The 21,331-nt window shown below is 32.8% G+C and overlaps 1 protein-coding gene across 1 annotated transcript in view; it reads left to right on the top strand.

Moving 5' to 3' along the window:
• The first annotated feature begins 6,783 nt into the window (after positions 1-6,783).
• LOC118187477 (synaptic plasticity regulator PANTS) overlaps positions 6,784-21,331 on the top strand; it is a 95,123-nt gene continuing 80,575 nt past the window's right edge. The window contains exon 1 of the mRNA XM_085809995.1: positions 6,784-7,004. Within this exon, the coding sequence (XP_085666121.1) occupies positions 6,921-7,004 (84 nt within the window). The 5' untranslated portion in view covers positions 6,784-6,920. The remainder of the gene's footprint in view (positions 7,005-21,331) is intronic.

Raw genomic sequence — 21,331 nt, 5'->3', positions numbered from 1 at the left:
TCAACGTTTCTTCGTTTTTATAAGATTCACATCAAATCATGTCGCATTCGAATGTGGTGTAAGAGATCACTTTTTCTTTTAAACACTTGTAAACAATGGATGCAATTTATCAGAAGAGAAGTATCATGCTGTTTCAAAACATCATTATCAGCATATTTCTGTTTCTTTTGACACCGGCAACATTTAAAAAAAAAAGTTTCCTGAGATATTCTTCAAATTCTGTTTTACTTGAAAAAATGTCCGAACATCCAATACGATGTAAAGATTCATATTGTTTTAAATTCTTATGCTCACTAAATATTTTTTATCATGATTTACTCTTAAAAGTAACTTTATTAGTTTTCATATCCTTTTTACATGAAAAGAACTTGTGATTATTCACTACAAAATTCTAAGACGAGAAGCTTTGCGACTTTTCAAACTATAAACTTAATTTCTTAGGACATACACTACATCTGATGTTTCTTTCATGAGATTTCAAATATCTCTTCAGATTACTCGTATTCAAGAAACGTCGCAAATATATCACATAAGTTCAGCGAATAATCGCTTCATAAACTCTTAAAATTTCAACACGAGTGAATCACTTGAAGCATATACTGCACTGTAAACATACAATACTTAAAAAAATTGTTATAAAAAATAAAAATACATTCATTTCACCAAGAAGCTTTTCTATTTAAATACATTTATTTATTTCCAAAGAACAAGTTTCTGTATTATACATAAAATATACTTAGAATTTTCTTTCATTGGTTAATATCAAATTAACAACAATATCCATTTACTGATATTTGATATACATGTTTGCTTTAAAATTAAAACTAAAATTTCAATATATTTCTATTAAAAAAACATAAGGAAAAAAAAATACTCATAACATCAACCAAAGATAGAAATTTAAATAGAATAGCTGTACTTATATTAGTGCATTTTTATAATCTTCATAACATTTCGATTCAAAAAACCTACTACAAAATAAATGAAACATTTTTTTCTGCCTTAAAGAATCTCTTATATTTTTAAAATTAATACATAAAAATATATCTTCACCAATATATTTAATTCTATCCTCAACACTTATTATAATGCAATCATGTCTTGTTTGTGAAGGATGATTTACAATGCAACCTTCGCATTTATATAGCTTTTTTATCACTGAATTTAATTCAGTTTTGATAGAGTTTATGAGTTCTTCATCATCACTTACCATATCCGAACAATTGTTTTTACATTTGATTTGCAATGGTAAAATAATTTCAAAAATACTTTTATATAAAGTATTAGATACATCAGGAATAATTTCTTTCAATTTTTTTAAAATATCACAGTTTACTTTTAGGTATGTAGGTTTTAGTTTAAAAGAATTTTCATCTTGTTTAAAAATATGTTGAAAAATACACTCACCTTCTTTGTTGAAAACTACCAACTCATTATTGCAAATGATGCTGGCACTCGTATAGACAAGATTAAATTCATATATTTTTGAGGAAAATTCTTGCCATGTTGCAGGAGTTATAACAACACCGCGTGTAGTAGGGTATAATATTTTATTTTGTTCCACACATTCACGTAGATGAATGTTCATTCTGTTTTCAAACTGATTTATGGACACAAAATATCCCCAACCAAGAGTGCACTGTGCAATCAACTTCGAATTTTCTTTTTTCTTTCTCGATTATTCAAAGACGGATACTTCTGGGGGTCATATGTGGATATCGTACCGTAAGCTATGAGTCTGTTTATGCAATTTCTGGCTTTTCTCCAATTGACATTGCCATTCTTCATTCTATTGCTTATAAGGAAAATATTTCTGCTTCTACTGTCTCTCAGCATGACTGTATTTTACCTCTATCTGATCTCCCTCATCCTTCAGAAAGAAATGCTATTAATTTTATTCAGTTTAGCATTAAAATTGTGGGTGATTCGCCTGTAACTTGCTATACTGATGGCAAGGTTGGTCTCGCATTTGTTGTCTTCAAAAATGGTCTTGAATTTGAGCACTTTCAATTTAGAATCAGAGATGAATGTACCGTTTTCATAGCTGAACTTTTGTGCATAAACTTCGCCGTCAAATGGGTCTCTAAACAAAATAGTGCTGTTTCAGACTATCTCATTTGTACTGATTCCCTTTGATCCTTGGAGATCTTAAAATGTATTTCTTCTTCTAATAATATCATTATCGAGATTCAAAAAGAATTGAAGAATCTAAAGGATAAAAATATTTCGATTTCATTTTCATTTGTTCGTGGTCATACAGGTGTTGTTGGGAACGAACGAGCCGATTTCCTTGCTAAGACTGCGACTAAGCGTGAAATTGACACTTTTGTCAATATCCCTAATTCCTTCTATAAGAAGGTCATGTATGAAAGCATTGTGGAGTCGTGGAATCACGAATTCATTAATTCAAATAAAGGGAGTTTAACTAGGAGATATTTCCCTTCTATTAAAATGAGATTGTCATGTCATCATTTCTTTACAAATTACAAATTAACCCAGTTTCTTACTGGACATGGGAATTTTAAAAGTTATTTGAACAGATTTAAGTTGAGTCCTGAGTCTGTCTGTGACTGTGGCCTCGGCGGCGAGGAGAATGTAGAACATGTGCTTCTTCTATGTCCTAAATACGAGAGCGAAAGAAAAGTCTTGAAACTGGGACTGAAAAATTTTAATATTAACTGGCCTCCAGAGTTTTACCAATTTATTTCCGAGAGAAGTGCTTTTAACATTTTTTATCAATTCATTGTAAAACTTTGTAATCATCCTTGATTTTATTTCAATTTTCTCCTGTTTATTTTGTATTGTGTTTCATACTTACTTCTGTAAGCCCCATGTGATACTATGGGTACATGGGGAACTTGTTGAGTTTCTTTTAATAAAAAAAAATTAAATTAAAAAAAAAAAAAAAACTTGGAGATTTTTTGGCCACCAACTCTCCTACACCAACCCTCTATTTTTTTTCCCGCCTCCATTTTGTCTTCACGAAGTAAAGACATGTTTCTTTTCTTTTTATCTACTGAACACTCCTTCCAACAATCTACTAGCCGAATTACACTTATGCTAGAAATTTTATCTAACAAAACTGCTTAATCATGACAAATATTCACTGCAAAATTGGGAAAAAGTGCACAATACCATACTCCTTACGCGTTTTTCAAAATAACACATACACATAAACAATGTACACGTCGACTTATTTGTACTTAAAAAAACATCCCACAATTACACAAAAATGGCATTGCGCACACTCTTCACCATATCCATGTACACTGCTTTTTTCTCATAAATTAGAAAAATTTCACGAAAATACATGACAATTTTCTGAATCTTTAAACCCGGTAAAAAGAACATATATGAAATTACTTGATCGCGAAAAAGTATATACCCTTTCCAAGGATGAACATTTCCACATATAAAATAAATAAAATATCCAAAAACTTTTACCTCTAAATTATCTTATTATATTATAAACGTCACCAACGAATTCATACCGCAAACATTACAAATACTTAGTGTCAAATATTTAAATTATTTCCATGCACGTTTACTTCAACTAAAACGTATACCAAATTCCTACAAACATAAAATTCATAAATAAACAATAGTCAACTGGCAATCTATTCACCCAATAATAAGAAATCAATAAAATCTCACCCATACTCAAACGACTTTCAGCAAACCACGTACCTTTCCTTACACTCCGTTTCACAAAATGTCCATTTTCACCAGATTTCTTGCACAGCCATTCAAACTTATCAGTAATATCCTTCCTTTCACACAATCTCATTTCATTCCCACATTTCGGACATTCATACTTATCCGCAATTAAACCTACACTCATGCACCATTCAACCAATTATTTTGAATTATCACACAAACGCATTAAAAATCTAGAATTCACTTTAGACAGCGCCATACAATCCCAAAATTATTCAACCCTACTTCACACAACACACAATGAAGCTTAATACAAAATACTGTACAGCCACAGATATTTTTCCAAATTCCCCCTTTTCCGATTAAAGAACCGTAATTCGTCCATTAATATCACATGACATATCCCATGATCTCTCATTTCCCCTACACAAAATAATGCGTAATCGGAACTGAGTACTGCTCACATTATTACCAAAGTCCCAGGTAGTAATCTTTATCGCCTCCAAAATGTAGCCAAACTACCAGTTACCATATTCTAAAGATCAGCCAAGCCGCCATATATGTCATATATGTTTAAAACTATGTCAATGTAAAATTGTTTTTTGAGTAAAAATTCTCTCAGTTAACATGCAGATAAAGAAATGATTAGAAATAAACGTGCATTAAATAAAAAAACTTGCAAATAAAAATAAAAAAAACCCCACGGAACTTTGTTAAAAGAGTAGCACATTTTATCTATTATTTTAAAATTGAGTAAGTATTATTACATTTTTTTAATGGTTCAGTCTAAAATGCATAAAGCAGTAACATTGTCTCTTCCAAATTATAGCTATCTTTCACACACAGCTCATTTCAAACGCTGGTTCAAAAACGCTACTTTTCAAACTGTGAATTGCATCTGCGCGCTCAGTGTCATCATGGCTACGTCATCACTTCTCACTTTCTGCTTCAGGGAGAAAAGCTCTATGAGCTAGCCCTTCTTTTCTAAGTCCTGGCTTTTATATGTGTAAGAATTTTCGTCGTTACTTAAAAAAAAAAAAAAAAAAAAAAAAAAAAATGGAAACAGTAATCTCTACACAAGTCAAATGAAAATGCCGCATTTATCTAAAAACACGGTAATCGGCGAGGAATCTACCAGCACATAAAACAGAAAATGAACATGAAAAAAATACGCATGCAAAAATTACTTTTCATATTTAATAATAAATGAAAGATATAAAGCAAACACTTACCAGAGAAATAAAATACTTGGTTATTTGACGAACAACCTGAAATTTGGTATTGCGCACATCTAAAACAAACAACTTCAAATTAATCAAGCAAAATGTGTAAATTTGGAAAACAAGGTATTAAAAATTGGTAAAATCCTACTATACGGGCAGCCTTGGCGCGATTTTGAAACTTATCGCCAACACCAAAAATGACCCAAAGAACGTTTATGTATATACTATACACTATATACATAGTACTTTTGGAACTTTGGGGTTATACTGGCTTTCAGCAGGAAATTAAAGTCCTGCTCTTGCCAGTTCTTATGTGATCCCATGTGGGGCCTGACAGAGTAGAAACCTGAAAGAAATTTTCTCTCGTGGAGGTAGAAGTGTGCTGGAGAGAGAAAAAGAAGCACTTTGCTCCTGTACTGCTACATCTTGGATGGAATCCGCCAAGCAGGGGCCGGAGAAAGAAACTTCGGATGACCTGTGTAAGATAGCCCGAATACTAACTGTTCATTCGTCGGAGCCAGTCACGTGGGAGGTCACCCTCCCAGAAACTGATTCCGATCGATGCTGCTTGAAAACCAGAAAACTGGAACTTAGAATTCTGAACTCAAGAGGTGGGCGGAGGTTTTTGTCTTCAGCCAGGATTTCATAGATAAGAATGTCCGTGAAATTAGCGGGATTCACATTGATAATATTATTAAAAAAGTTGTTGTTTATTCTGCTGAGGTAGTCCTGAATAGTATCTATTTTCAAGTCGGAGTGGAGAGTCCTATTCCGAACATAGTAAGGAGCTTTTGTGATGATTCTTAGCACCTTATTTTGAAGCACTTGGAGTTTGTTAATTTCGTTTGCTTTGTAGTTTTCCCAGGCTGGGGAAGCATACGTGAGAATGGGTCGGATTACAGTTTCATAAATCCTCTTTTTCAGTCTGAGGGTGAGGTTTTCATTCTTTAGGAGAGGGAAAAACCTGAAAATGATCCCGTGTGCTTTTCCGCTTACTCTAAGCATATGATCCTTCCAATTGTAGTTCTTGTTAAGGGTAACTCCCAGGTAATTAGCTTTATCAACTGTAGGGATGATTTTGCCAAAAAGTTTAACATCAGATCTGACCCGTTTCCTCTGTCTGCGATTTCGAATGAGTAGAATCTTTTCTGGCTTTTCTGGCTGAATGCACGTTTTCCAGCGACTGCACCACCCCTCAATAGCAGGGATTTTGGCCTGAATTCTTGACAAGGCATACTCTGCGTTTAGAGACTTGGTGGCTATCGCTGTATCATCAGCGTAGCTGGCTGCGAGAACATTTGTATCCTCGGAAAAGCAAGGGAAATCGTTGGTATAGATGATGTAAAAAAGCGGGCCTAAAATTGACCCTTGAGGAATACCTGCGTAAATATTTTTGACACATGAAGTTGCATTTCCAACTCCAACGGTGTAAGTTCTATTTTCAAGGAAGGACTTGATAACGAGTATCAGATTTCTGGGGAAACCGAGGTGAATTAGCTTATAGATTAGCCCTGGATGCCAGACGCGGTCAAAAGCCTTTGCCACGTCTAGCATCAGGATAGCAACACTCATTCTGTTGTGCATAGCCGCGCCGATGAACTCCGTGAGCCTGACTAACTGCGTTGTGGTCGAAAGTCCTTTTCGGAAACCGTGCTGGTGATCAACGAGAAAGTCCAAGTTTCCTTGCATTCTATACATAGTACATACTATGTATAACTATATATACTCTTTGAAATAACCCGTTTCCTACTCATCGTATATGTCCCGTTTTTACTGGTCATCATAAAGCCGCCAAATCCCGTGTGCACCGGATACTAGGATTACGGATTCAAAAGACGCCATTCTTCAACCACACTTCCAGAAATAAGAATGAGCCGATGACGCCAAATTACTTGGCGAGAAAGTTATTAGTAGATCTTCATACAACCCAGAGAATCTCGTAACTCCTCCCAATTTTCCCCCTTTTCTCTCGTGAAGAGAACCTGTCAACAACGAATTCCCGAAACTTTTTATTTTGTTGCCGTGCAAATCTTTTTTAAAATGATTCCAAAAGAAGAGTTTTCAACGTATTTTGAAATTTCACGGGCTACTGAAGTTGAAGACTTGCCTGAAAATGCTTGGAAAGTAAGATAATATAGAGCTTTTATAAGTTAGGCTAGACTTGCTACACAATAAGGAAATTACAGTCAAACTTCGTAAAGGAACTGCTTACGATTTTAGCCGATGTGATCTTCTGTAGATGTGTTAAACGCATTGACTGGAATCATAAAAGCAGAGCGAGTTTAAGATTTTCGAACATTAAATTTTTCGGAACAGCTTTAGTATTGGTCCTTTTGGCGATTTTTTGATTTGGCGATAAACTTTGGTCGCTAAGGTAGACCCGGCTTTGAAAATCGGGAAAAAATGGCGGATTGTCAACAAAACCCCAACTAGACTAAATAACAATCTTAAAAAATTAGCTCTTAATTAGAATAAACAGTCTTTCTCAAATTTTCAACATTTCTAGTACTGCTATGATAAGTTCTTGAAACATTACCGTAAATGTATTTATGGCAGTGATTATGTTATGAATAATGAAAGTTACAAAAGGTTAATATTTTAAATTACAAAATATAATATTAATGTATTATATTATTAATTTTAAAGTAATTAGTTAATATTTATATTATATTAGTATATAGCTAATATTTTAAATTTACTAAAGGTTAATTTTTATGTTATGAATAATGAAATTTACAAAAGGTTAATAAATGCATTTCAAACTAGTATATGTTACTATAGTTTCTTAGATTCTGTTATTAAAAGAAAATAAAAAAAAATATTTCAAAGTGAAGGAAATCAAATTAAATTATAACGAGTAAATTTTGTACCAGTGTTAGAAATACTTAATGATTAAATTTTGTAAATGGTAAAAATATTAAGAAGTGTGTATTTTTTAATCACTCAATTTATTATAAGTAATTTATGATTATAATTTAAATGCTAAAATTAAATTATCATAATGAGTAAATTTTGTACCAATGGTAATCATACAAAACAACAATCATCATAACTGATGATTTCTGTGAAAGATTTGAACAGTCATTGGAATCCACTAGAGGTGAAGTGATAAGCCACTGAACAGTGGTAGTTCAGGCTGGCTATATGGGAGTTTTTGTGGTTTTCCTTACATGCAATGTGAATTAGCCAGTTTCTCTTAAAATGTCCTTTATGAAGGCACCCTTCTGCTAGCCAGCATATATATTTATTTTCTATTCATAAATACTGTTCTCTCTTCTTATTTTTAATTCGTACTTCTGAAGTGAAGAAGTGTTGCATCTATAGGTCGAAAAATATGGTCAATATGTTTGCAAAATCCTGTTCAGTTTTGGACAGCATTTAAATAAAATAAATAATTTGTATATGATGCAAACAAAAATGCATTACACTATTTCATGTAGTGAATAATTATCAGGGAACAAAGTATAATGTGACGTTCTTTTATATTGTAACCAGAGTTTTTTTATGTTTGGGATTTTTACTGTCAATTTCCCCATCCGTTCTCCCACCAAAATCCAAATGAAGTTTTTAGTTTGTAAAACAAACCGTGTTTTGAACCAACTTTGCATTAAATTGATTTGTGTAGCCTTTGGCTACAAATTTATTTGAATTTAAATTTTACATTTGAACTTAATTCTTATCATAAGTTATTTTGCCACAAGTGGTTGACTGAGTCGTAAGCACAAAGTGTGCCTTCTGTTCAGTACATTTAAATTTTTTAATAGAATAAGAGCATATCTTAACTTAATAAAAATATATCTAAACTTTATAATAATTAAATTTAAAGACATTGAAATCAGTATCTAATTGCTTGCCATGTAATCAAATGTTTATATGTAAATTGTACTCTTACTTTTATTATAGAATTTTTATTACAAAAAAATTCAGATTTCTGTTAGATTAAATGTTTAAGTAATGTAGAAAATTTGCATAAAATTTAAAATAAAAAGTCGAATGTGATGTCAACATACTATTAATAAAAGTAATAATACTCAGTGAAGGTTATTCATATATAGCTATTAGACTGTGAGATTTATAAAATTTGAGAACTGTAAATTATAAGCAATATATTCCATAATCTAAGCAACATTATACTTTTTATAGTCGGACAAATTATAAAAATGTTATAAAAGCAATAATGAAACCTAATTTTGGTCTATGAATTCATGCAATTACACATCCCTATAGTTCTAATTTAAGAAATGAGACAAAAAAGTATTTTTAGACCATGGTAATTTTGATCATTGCCCATTTTAAGAAACATCTAAAAGTCTAAATTTGCATGTGGTTCCTTAGCAAAGGAAACACCTCATGCTACTAAAAATGTGTTCTTTTTTTTTTGGGGGGGGGGGTGTTTGTGGAATTTATAATATGCAGAGTTGACATATCACATTCAGTTTTAACTATCAAATTTGGCTCTTTGTGCTTTACTAACATGAAAGTAACTAAGAAAAACATGCAATTTATCCCTCCTGCCATCAAAGCTCTGACCAAATTCGTTAAAGTTACGTGGACAGAAATGGCGGAATGTTTTTCAGCTCAGTATTTAGGATTACCATAAATAACAAAGTTATCATAATCTTTCATTTATCGTGACAAAATGTCGCCAAAAATATTTCTCCCCAAAAAGGTGGTGGTGTATTTAATTATGGCAAAGCACACTAGGGCTATCTGCCTAAGGGGAGGGATGCCTTTCGTGGAGGACTTTCTAAGGGAAACTGGCTCGTATACACGTTACACATGGGGAAAACCACGAAAACGCCCATGCAGCCAGCCCGTTCGCGGGATTCGAACCTCGGACCGAACTACCAGTGTTCAGCGTCTCCCCAAAAAGGACTAATACTAAAGCTGTGCCAATTTCTCCGGTTAAAAGATACTTATAAGGTGCCAATTGGCAGCTTTTTTCAGAAATGTCACTAAACAATCGATATTTATCGTAACTCAGCAATCATCATCAACATATCAAAAGAAAAATTTTAAAAATACAATTTAAAAATATAAAAAAAATGGTGAATGAAATACAATTTAAAATATAAAAATGGTGAATGAAATACAATTTGAAATATAAAAATGGTGAATGAAATACAATTAATACCGCAATAGAAATTAAACATGTAATTTAAAATACAAAAATAATACATTAAACGTCATACACACTATATTATAAGATACATTATAGTTGTTCTCCCCATGTACACAGCAATCTGTTTCCGTTAAAAAAAAACAGAAAAATGACAAAAATTCGGCATCACGTGCACATTAAATGTGAACTTTATAAATGTAATATATTATTTGAAGATTAAATGCTTTTTTTTTTCTCATATACACAGTGATTTGTTTTTACTTAAAAAGGAAAAAAAAAAAAAAAAAAAAAAATCAGAGACTTGCACAAACTTGGTATCACAAGCTATGATCAGTTATACTAAATTATTATTAAAAAAATTTACTTCTTTTGAGAAATTTATTTATCCAGGAAAGGATAAACCTTCTTCATGGCCTCTTCAAATGATGCAAAATTTTCTTCAGGATTAGATTTTGAATCTTATGCTATGTACACCCAGAAAGATAATTGATCAGCAAGATAAAAATTTTCTCCTTTTATTGCAAATTCTAAATTTCACCGTTTCACCATGATGCACTCTCAGAACATGGAAGGCAAACTGAATTTTGTTTTCACCATTTAAAAATGCAACATTTGAAAACAGACAACATGTGACTAAGATAGAAATATCCCACAATCCCTTTAATTCCAGTTATATAGAAAAATAAGGTTGTGAAATAAAATCATTGCAAAATGATGAAAAAAGTTAAGATTACTAGATTAAAATCTTTACCTAAAAATGAAATGGGCAAATTTAGTGTGTGTTCCATTTTACACAATTGTCAGATAAATCTGCCTGTTTTAGAATTTTCTGATTATTATTGTTATTTTTATTTATTTATTTTTGTATTTGTCTTCTGCAAAGGCTGTTGTGAGGGAAAATGGCATTAGGGAAATTTTATTGTAAGAAAGCGGGATTTATGATCATATATTATAAGTATGCATCAAAATGAAATTGACTATGGTTAGTAGTAATTTATCAACATCTATATTAAGTTATTTAATATACATTAATTAACATTAAGCTATTTAACACTTATATACAGAAGGAGTTTAACATACATTTCTATATATTATTAATTAAATTAAATAAATTGCAAAATTCTATTTTTTATTTTATTTATTAAAATTTTTTTAGCAACATACCAGGACAATATTTTTTTTTTTTCCTGGTGGCCACAGTTCAGCAACTGCTACTAATACTCTTAAACACATTATCTCAGGACTTGGTGCTTGAATATTGCATTGCCAAATGGTTTCTTTTCAACATATAATTGCATATTATGTTCTGCACATATAATTCAACATATAATTGCATATTAAATTCTGCACTTTACCGAGAAATTTTTCAAAGAAAAGGCATCATTCATTATAGAAAATTATGTTTGAACAACCAACGAGATAAAATTATGCTTTAGTGAACTCGGTAACAAAATAGCAATGCAGGCATCCATTCAGTTATGTTTAGCAATTTTTATATAAATTATAATAATGATCTGGAATAGTTATTTAATCTTATGCTTCCATTCAGTCATGTTTAACCTTTTTTATATAAATTATAATAATAAAAATGTATTATATGAAATTAACCTTTCATCTAAATTAAAACATCAATCTTAGATAGTTATTTACTATTATACTTCCTTTCTTGCATTAGGGTTGGCGCAATTATTTTTAGCAGCACTGGCATCAACAATAGTTTGGCGATTTTTTACAGCCCTCAAAACCGAATAGTACCCAATGGTTATATAAATATTTAAAGTTAATTTTCAGTGATATGAAATATTATCCTAACCTTGACTAACATCCTTTTATTATTTTTCTTTTCTTTCTCTTTGTGAGTGCATAAATTGCTAAGGAGCTTCTTTCCTGACAGGGAAGAGTCGAATAATTACTTTGTGAGAGGTGGAAATACTGTCTCCCTCTCTCACTGCCCATAGAGATGGTTTTGAGCTATGTAAGCAAGATCAAATGAAATTTGGGTGTCGTATGCTTCTTTTCGTCATTCAGCTTTTACGCTATAGTTTTATGAACAAAATATACATAAAATCTTTAAGGGAATTATTCAAATCCATTTTGTTAAAGCAGTTTTCTTTCTTTTTATATATGTGTCTGTAACCTAAACATTAGAGCAGTTTAAAATATTACCAGGAGTTGGAGGAAAGGAGAGAGAAGAGAATATGAGGTGCTACTTTTCTACAAATATAAGCAGGAGGTATCTCAGAAAACTTGTGTTCTAATTTTCAGAAAATGTTTTGTTTGTTTTAATCAAAAGAAGCACCGAAAAGGAGGGTATGTTTTTCTGTGTTTATAACAGAATAATATATGGTGTAAACTACAAAAATTATCAGAAATAGGAACTACTGTCATATATGGACTGGGTTGTCGAGAAACTCTACGAGTTTACTTATCTAAATTTTTTCTTTACATTTCAAACTTAAAGCCTAAAATGTCTGAAGAAACACAGTTATCACATGTATACAATTTACACTAAAAGTTCGAAATAAAAACAAAAAAATTAGATAAGCATGAAGTTTCTTATCAAAAATGTTTGACGACACATTAAAACAAAAATAGCAGTAAATTGCAAACAATTTCAATACAAATAAATAAAAAATAATAATAATAAAAAAAAAATACAAAATCAAAGTAATGCAACAATTAAAACAATAAAAAAGTAAATTCACTTACCATTCAAAATAGTTCCCAAAATATTAATTTCAAACAAAAACATGTAAGGGCAGACATATTACGTATATAATCCAATATACTTTCATTAATAAAAAACTACAGCAATCACACAAAGCATATGAACCAAAATGCCATGATATAGCTATGTCAGACATCTTTCTGTGATTCAAAATTTCAAACATTACAATAAAAATTTCTTCTAAACTCAACTTACTGCAGGAAAACCAGGATCCAAACCTCAAACTTCGTTGAGAACCACATTCTGTACCCTCAACAGTTTTCCTGCAAATCCACACAAAAACACAATTTTTCTTCTAAATCTTCATATCAGACCCACACTTCTCACATGTCAAGTTCGGCTTCAAAAATCCTGTTTTCCATAAAAACTGCAAAAATACACTTCTGCCAGCATGAAGACAACCATGAACAAATGCTTCATTAATATTTCCAAGAACATATATTCTCGAACTAAATGTAGCTTGAATACACTCTAAAACATGTGGCTGATATATCGATACAACTTCCTTCATGGAACTATATGCCATTATTCAACACGTAACCAAAAAACACTACGAGGAAATACAACCACATTCCTTACAAAACTTTCCACGTAGAAAGGGTTGCCATGCAAACAAAATCTCAATTAAACCATCCAACACAAAATATCACCACATTTGGCAATCACATGTATCCCATGCCATATATGACATTTGAGCCTTAGAAATATTTTGATGTTTTTATTATGCTTGTATTATGATGAATTTTCATAGAAAATCTGATGCAAAAATAATTTTGAATAGGAAACACACTCTTTTACAAAAAAATCGAAGCGCCATGAAGGAAGTGGTTGTTTTTGATGAAATCGAATATGTGTATAGCTCATATACAGATAATAAAATGATTAAAAAAATCAAGGTCATAGTACCTGTTCATGGCTCACAGTCAGCCATTGAGTGTTCAAATTAGTGAACCGTCCCTGGCAGCAATGCATGCTTGAATTCGTCGAGGCAAGGAGTGGTAGAGGTTCCTAATGTCATCTTGCAACACATTCTGCCAGGCATTCATCAGTTGTCGCTTTAGATCTGTGATATTTTGTGGTGCCCGAATCTGGCGGCCTACCATGCCCCAGACATGCTCGATTGGTGAAAAGTCTGGTGACCTTGCTGGCCAAGGAAGAGTATCAACCACACGGAGACAGTTCAGATTTATGCGAGCGGTATGTGACCTGGCATTATCTTGTTGGAAAATGGCCCCAGGATGACGTGCCATGAAGGGTAATGCAACCGGCCGTAGGATGGTCTCAACATATCGTTGAGCTGTTAAAGATGTACGGAAGGTGACTAAAGATGACCTGCTGTCATAAGAAATAGCACCCCACACCATCTCAGCAGGGATCTCAGTTGTATGCCTTTGTAAAAAAAAAAAAAGGCTGATTCGGACCACTGGCCCCATCCTCTCTAGACGAGCACAGTGGTCATCTGCTTCAAGAGGGAAGCAGGATTCATTGCTGAACACTGTACCATGCCAGTCTGATGACAGCCATGATTATCGGCTGCGACACCATTCCAGACGACTCTGCTAATGTTGTGGGGTCAAAGGCAAATGTCTTAAAAGCTTCTGTGAGCATAACTCCGTCTCAGACAAATGTCGTGAGATGGTAGACGGTACCACTGGAGGTATAGACGTGGCTGTAGTGCGTTGAATAGTCGACAATGATACTGTTGGGGCGCTTCAGGCCTGGTGAACAATCAAGCCATCTTGCCTCGCATTCGTGCTCCTTGGCCTTCCAGAGCCCAGATTGTTAGCAATTTCCTTGTAGCAACTATTGCTGCCAACATCTTTGCACAGCAGTGTGTGTGTACGTTGCAGGTGGCGGCCTAATGTTTGGTATGACCACCCAGCTTCACGCAACCCTACAATGTGACCATGTTCAAAGTCGTTTAGTTGTCTGTAAAGTCTTCAATATCATCGTAAAGGCATCTTTAGTTCCTTCTTTACAGAATTACAATGGTAGCAACAAAAAAAGATAAATTTTTCCGCCTCTGTTACTGGTTTTATACTTTACGAATTGCGCACTAGAAATGCACGCTATGATCGCAATTCCTGTTCATTTGCCTTGAAACTTTGACCATTTGCATGTTCGATTGAGATGTTTTTGCTAACTGAATTTCATAATACTTCTAGTTCTAGTAATACGTAGTTCTAGTTCTAGTACATAATACTTCTAGTTCTAGTAATAAATACTTTGAGTTCCCAGAAAGGGAGGTACACTCCCAAGACAACCAAAAATAACTTTGATTAATCATCGACTTTGAATTGTAAAAGAACTGTAATACCTAGGAATAGTATTTGATATCAAACTAAATTGGATACCACATATTACGGAACTGAAGAAGAAGACGCTGGGAATAGCTCAGCAACTCAAGTTCATGAAAGGCCACGAATGGGGCCTTAACCCGTATGTACAGAAGGTATTGTATAAAACAGTAATTGAAAAACTATCTAGTAACTAGTAATTGAACACTGTGACTATCTTTGTATAGTCACAGTGTTCAAACTATTACGAGGTGTGAGGTAACAGGCTGTGACACTGTAGAAGCAATAATTCATTTTCTTATGCATCTACGTGACATTACAATAATCATAATTTCATGGCCAGTATTAAGGGATTTTAACGATCTGCTTTGTGTCTGTCACCAAAGTCTCTCGATTTCAGGGAGGCTGGTGGACCAATGATCCTGTAGCTCCTCTGATATTTTTCCAACTATAGCAAATCAGGATTTAAAGTACAACAAAAATATAAAGAGGTTGTGAGTAATTCAGTCTGCAAACTGTTGTAGACAAGCAAAAACTGAGAATGCTTCTAAACTCTTGACTAGAGAGAGAGAGAGAGAGACTTACCGCTAACAAGATCCTCATGTAACGAGGACAATAACTTACAGCAATTTCTTCCTTGCCTTTAGTGTTGTTATGTATTGAGAACAGAACTCCTCTTAGATTTATATTAAATGTATTATAATTCTACATGCATTGAGTAATATACAATCTTAGCAAATGCAACCAACATCCGTTACCACATGGAGTTGCGCCATCAGAATAGCACATTGTAGTAACCCCAGTGGTGAGCGATGATTGATTTCTGTGTTAACAAACTAAATTATCAACAACTATTCCAACAACTAAATGACAGTTTGCTGCAAAACTTCAATAACTTCAGACTCACCTACATCATAAAATAATTGCTGAGTCACTTGAATCTTCAACTACATAGCGATAAAAACCCTTGCTACTCAGAAATGCCTTTAATACAGCCTGTTGTAAGGCAGTGGATAATAAAGGACGTCCAAAGTAGGGGTCAAATCCATCTTTTCCAACTAGCTCTTGGACGGACTCAGGACTAAAGAGAAGGGCTAGCTCATAGAGCGTTTCCCCCTGAAACATGCAGTGAGGAGTGATGACGTAGCAATGATGCCACCGAGCGCGGAAATGCAATTGACAACATAGAAATTAGCATTTTAAATTTGAAGAACCAGCGTTTAAAATGAGCTGTGTGTGAAAGATAGTTATAATTTGGAAGAGACAATGTTACTGCAGTATGCATTTTACACTGAACATTACAAAATTTAATAGTACTTACTCAATTTTAAAATAAGAGATAAAGTGCGCTACTCTTAACATAAAGTTCCTGTTTTTATTTGCAGGGATTTTTTTTCTTTAAATGCCTGTTTGTTTCTAATCATTTCTTTATCTGCATGTTAACTAAGAGAACTGTACTACTGCTTCTAAGATAACTATAATAACAGCTATTTAAAATTAATCAAAAAACAACCTTAAATTGGCATAGTTTTAAACATGTATGGTTATATATGGCAAAATTTCTGCTAATCTAAGTTTGAGTTTCAGCCTAATTGTAAATTTTACATTGGCATATTTTTATCCCGATTCAATATAATAACATATATTTTTTTAAAATAATTTTGTAACTTAGGCTTACATCAATATTTCATTTAAATAAATACATGTAAGATTCTTATCTTAATTTAGACAAAACAACTTTACTCACAGTACGTAAAATAATTATTTAATTTTTCAAAAGTGGGGGTTAGAGGGCAGGTCTTCTTAAGCCAATTACTTTAATATCATACTTTATATATATTTTATCTAGAATGCTAAGCTAACACAAAATCGAATCAATAATAACAGAGGATACAATAAAAGCTGGAGCGACTTTTTGTCTCTCGTTTCCCTTGACCATTAAATAATTTGGTTTTAGTTTGTGACACAATTTAATTTCTCCTGAATCTTTATTTAAAACCTCTTTAATAATATCAACATTTAAAACAGTTCCATCTTCTAAAACAAATCCTTTACTAAAAAGTGGTTTCTCAGAGTGATTTTGAATTTGAGGCAGTGCGCTAAATCTGCAAAAACCCATATTTTTTTCGTTTGGAATACTGGATTTGGAAAATGAGAACAATTAATCGAAATCTGTAACTCTTTCCACAAAGTAGTAGATCCTCCTAAATCAGACACTATTGCTTTCACTTCTACTCCAGATGATTGAATATGTCTTATGAGTGAAAAAAGAAGTTCTTTCTTCATTGGAGTGTTAAAATAAAAAAATACTGGTTGTTTCCACTGCGAAATGAGACCTCTGATTAAAACAAACTGCACTTTTTGAAAAGGACCGAGAATTTGGTCCAGTTTAGAGTCATGGCAGAGTTTAGAATCTATGTGCATTTCATCGAAACTGAGAACGCATATTTTTTCTACAGAATTCAAATATTGGCATCTTTCCTTCATTACAGCTAGAACATCACTCTGAATTCCTGGACTACATGAAAATTTAGTGCACCATCTCTTTAATGTGCTAGTGCTAGGTAAAGGAATTCCCATTTTTTTCTTTCCAAAAATCGTAGCTTTTAGATGACAGAGCTCTTATGACAATGCAATGTGAAATATCTTCACTAGTCCACTGATTTTTTCCTTCTTTTCTAGCAATGCGTTAATCTGCGTCTTTGTAAAAATATGCTTTAGACGTTTTTCCAAATTCTACGATCTGTTCTGTTTTTTCCTAAATTTCGCTGTTTGGGATTTTAATTTCTGAATTTCCGATACAAATTTCTTTCTAGATGTCGTCCACCTTCTTTGTTGCTGAGCAAACATTCTAAAATTTTTCTTTTCTCTATTTTTCAATATTTTATTACAATTTTCTAAGGATATTATTTTGTTCTTCAAATTATCAATACATTCTTGTTTACACTTAGGGCACTCAGGGATATTGTCACATAGGGCATTGTCACTTGTGAGTTTTATTTCAAAATCATTCACATTTGATTTATTATTGTCAGCTTCAATTTCGTTCTCGGCCTCAAAATAAATTTTCTTTGGGCTTAATTCGTGTAGTCTTTCAAAAGCACTCTGCATTAGTTTTCTTTTCAAATGTCTCCGATTTCTTTGTGTTATTTCGTTTACTGCACACGATAAATTTACTTTCGGCACAGCATTGCATTTCAACAGTTTCTTTTGCGGCAATCCAAGCAAGCGATTTCTCACGTCATCTTCATAATCACTGCACAGAAAATGTTCGCTGCAAATTCTTGCGTTTTTCACATTAATAGAATCTTGTCTTCGACATTTATGTATCCATTCTTTCGTCAAAAGCAAATTATCCTTTGGGAAAGAATGAAATACAATATCTCGTTCTTTCGTATTTCTATAAGTGTTACGGCACGTTGCTACAGCACAAGAAGCCATATTACATAAAGGATACTTTAAATATAGAATTTAAAAGGAAAACTGACTAAAACTATATATATATATATATGCACACACAAATTATTTTAAATATTTGCATTATTAGAAAACAAATATGTATGATTAACATTAATTTGGGATATGCGATCTCCAGAAAATCGTCTCGCAAATGAATGAAACTACAGTTTTAAAGGCGCGAAATCAGAGCAGGTGCAACAGAGGCACGTCAGATTACTTCTGGTTCCCCCCCTCCATGAGGCTCACGTCGGCGAGGAGTCGAACAAAGGAATGACCTAGCCCTTCTATTTATCCCTGGGACGGACTACTGAAAATCCTTCATGCTGAATCAACGTCACTTCAGTCTTCCCTAGATAAGCTGACAAAGGCATCCATTTTGCTAAAAGTGACCTACAATACAGCATCTTAATTCTCAAATGGCATTTAATTCTTACTCCTGGCAATGTTGCAGTTCTGTGACAACAGTGGGATTATGTTAACAGTAGTGAGTACTCAGTGCATACATTATTGTTTGCACTGAATGAAATACATACAGTTGTAAGAACTTTGTGCTTAACCTTGTGCTTTATATTCAACTGTGCAACTTTAAAAATTTTCTGCGAGTGTCCGCTGTTTAAAAGTTCGAAACAGATGACAAAAAGAACAAGGAGGTATATTTATTTCTTTGCTTCCCTTCATTTTGTCTTGATTATAAGTTAATGCTTTCATGCAGCTGATCGGTTGACTATTGACTATTTTCCCTCAAGGTTGAAATAAAACACTCTCGTGAATTTCTCTCCTTTTTTCTTTCGGAGGAAATTGGAATATAATGGAACTACAATGGGAAGAAATTGTGACACATCAGATTCGTAGAGTAACCTTCAAAATGCCTCCCATTTAGAAATCAAATATCGAATTATGGCTGATGTAATGTGAAATTCAGTTTGATCTAGTTAGCATTGCTAGTGATAAGACAAATCTTTTTCACAATGCTACAAATTTAGTACTTTAAAACATCAACTTTAACATGTCTCACATTATCTTAACACCGCCTGAAAATGACATGTAGATAACTTTAAAAAACAAATTAATCGTGTAGTTTCAGGATTTCCAAATACAGCAAATCTGTCAACTTTTATCGGATTTACAATTAGGTGACCAAAAAAAAAAAAAAAAAAAAAAATCTAGTTTCCTTTTGAAACAAATGAAAGAATTAGCATCAAACAAAGTACATGATGATTTCCTAAAAAACTTGTGGATACAATGACTTTCATCCAATATGCAAGCAATTTTATCAGCTTCTGGTGCAGATTTAACTCATGTAGCTCAAATAGTAGATAAAGTTTCAAAAGTTACCAATGACACACAACCATTTTTACAGCTTCAAATACTGAGCAAATTACGGTTATCTTCAACATCAAGCTTAATGAACAAACAAATAGAGAATCTCACTAAGCAAATTGAATGCTTGTCTCAAACAAATACAATAAAAATCTAAGATACCGTGATAACCGTAATCGTTCAAAAAGTAGGCAAATGTTTCCAACTTCAGTCAGAAAGCTAAATTTGGCTACTATTCCGAAACAAGTCATCGATACTGGAATAAGAGCAAACACTTCTAACAGATTGCACATATACAACAAACATGACATTTTTTGTTGACACAGGTAGTGACATTTCGTACATTTCTGTACCATGAGGAAAAGATATCAGTGCTACTGCTGTAAAGCTATTTGCTGCAGATAATACTAAAATTAAAACATATAATATTAAGCCACTAACTTTAACTTTTGACCTCAGGCAAAATTTTAAATGGGATTCCATAATAGCTGATGTTTCTATTCACATAATAGAGCTAATTTTATCACCTATTTTGGATTATTAGTTGATTTACCAAAAAAAAAAGGAATCTTTGACACATTAATGACTCTTGCTACTAGTGGCAAATTAGAGTACAGCACTCAAATTAATGTGAAGACTGATTCAGAATGCTCTCAATGTCACAAAATTCTTATGCAATTTCTTGAAATAACTAATCATTCTATACATAGCAAAATAATGAAACCTGACACAGTTCATTATTTCAAAACTAAAGTACAACCAATTTGCTCCAAAGCAAGATATCTTCAACCCAAAATTTATGATGTAGCAAAAAAGGAGTTCAGGTATGTCTTAGAACAGGGAATTTGTCAACTCTCTAAAAGTAATTGGTCATTACCTTTACACCTAATATATAAAAAGCTTACTGGCATTAGACCAGTTGAGATTGCAGAGTAGTTGCAGTTTTAGTTGCAGTTTTTGATTCATGTCCTGTTTCACATAATACAAGATTTTACTTAATCTCATCACAGAACAAAAGTGTTTTCTAAATTAAATATTGCATGGACTAATTATCATATACCTATCTATGAAAAGTACATATCTAAAACAGTGACAGTTAACCCTTTTGGTCTTTTTAGGTTTTCTTACTTAAATTTTGGACTAAAAGATGCTGCTCAAACCTTCCAGCATTTCATGCATGAAGTATTACAAGGGCTAGATTTTTATTACATGTATTTATATGACATTCTAGTATTCTCAGAAAGTAAAGCATTCCATAAACAGTACATTTCAAAAGTTTTATACAAACTAAGCGAATGGGGACTGTGCTTCCAAATATGTTTTCAGTGTTGCTAAAATAGAATTCTTAGGCCATTTAATAACACAGAATGGGAGTAAAACTTTACATGGAACTATTACCTTTCAAAAAACCGGAAACTGTTAAAAATTTTTAGTTTTTAGGGTTACTAGATTTTTTTCCATGGATATCTGCCACATGCAGCTCATAACCAAGCACCACTCAGCGGATATTTAAAAAGTTAAAAAA

Source organism: Stegodyphus dumicola, chromosome X2 (genome assembly GCF_044657685.1).
Source record: "Stegodyphus dumicola isolate Sdum_Otavi_A_Nest chromosome X2, ASM4465768v1".
Taxonomy (NCBI): Eukaryota; Metazoa; Arthropoda; class Arachnida; order Araneae; family Eresidae; genus Stegodyphus; species Stegodyphus dumicola.
This window is presented reverse-complemented; position numbering and strand designations above follow the sequence as displayed.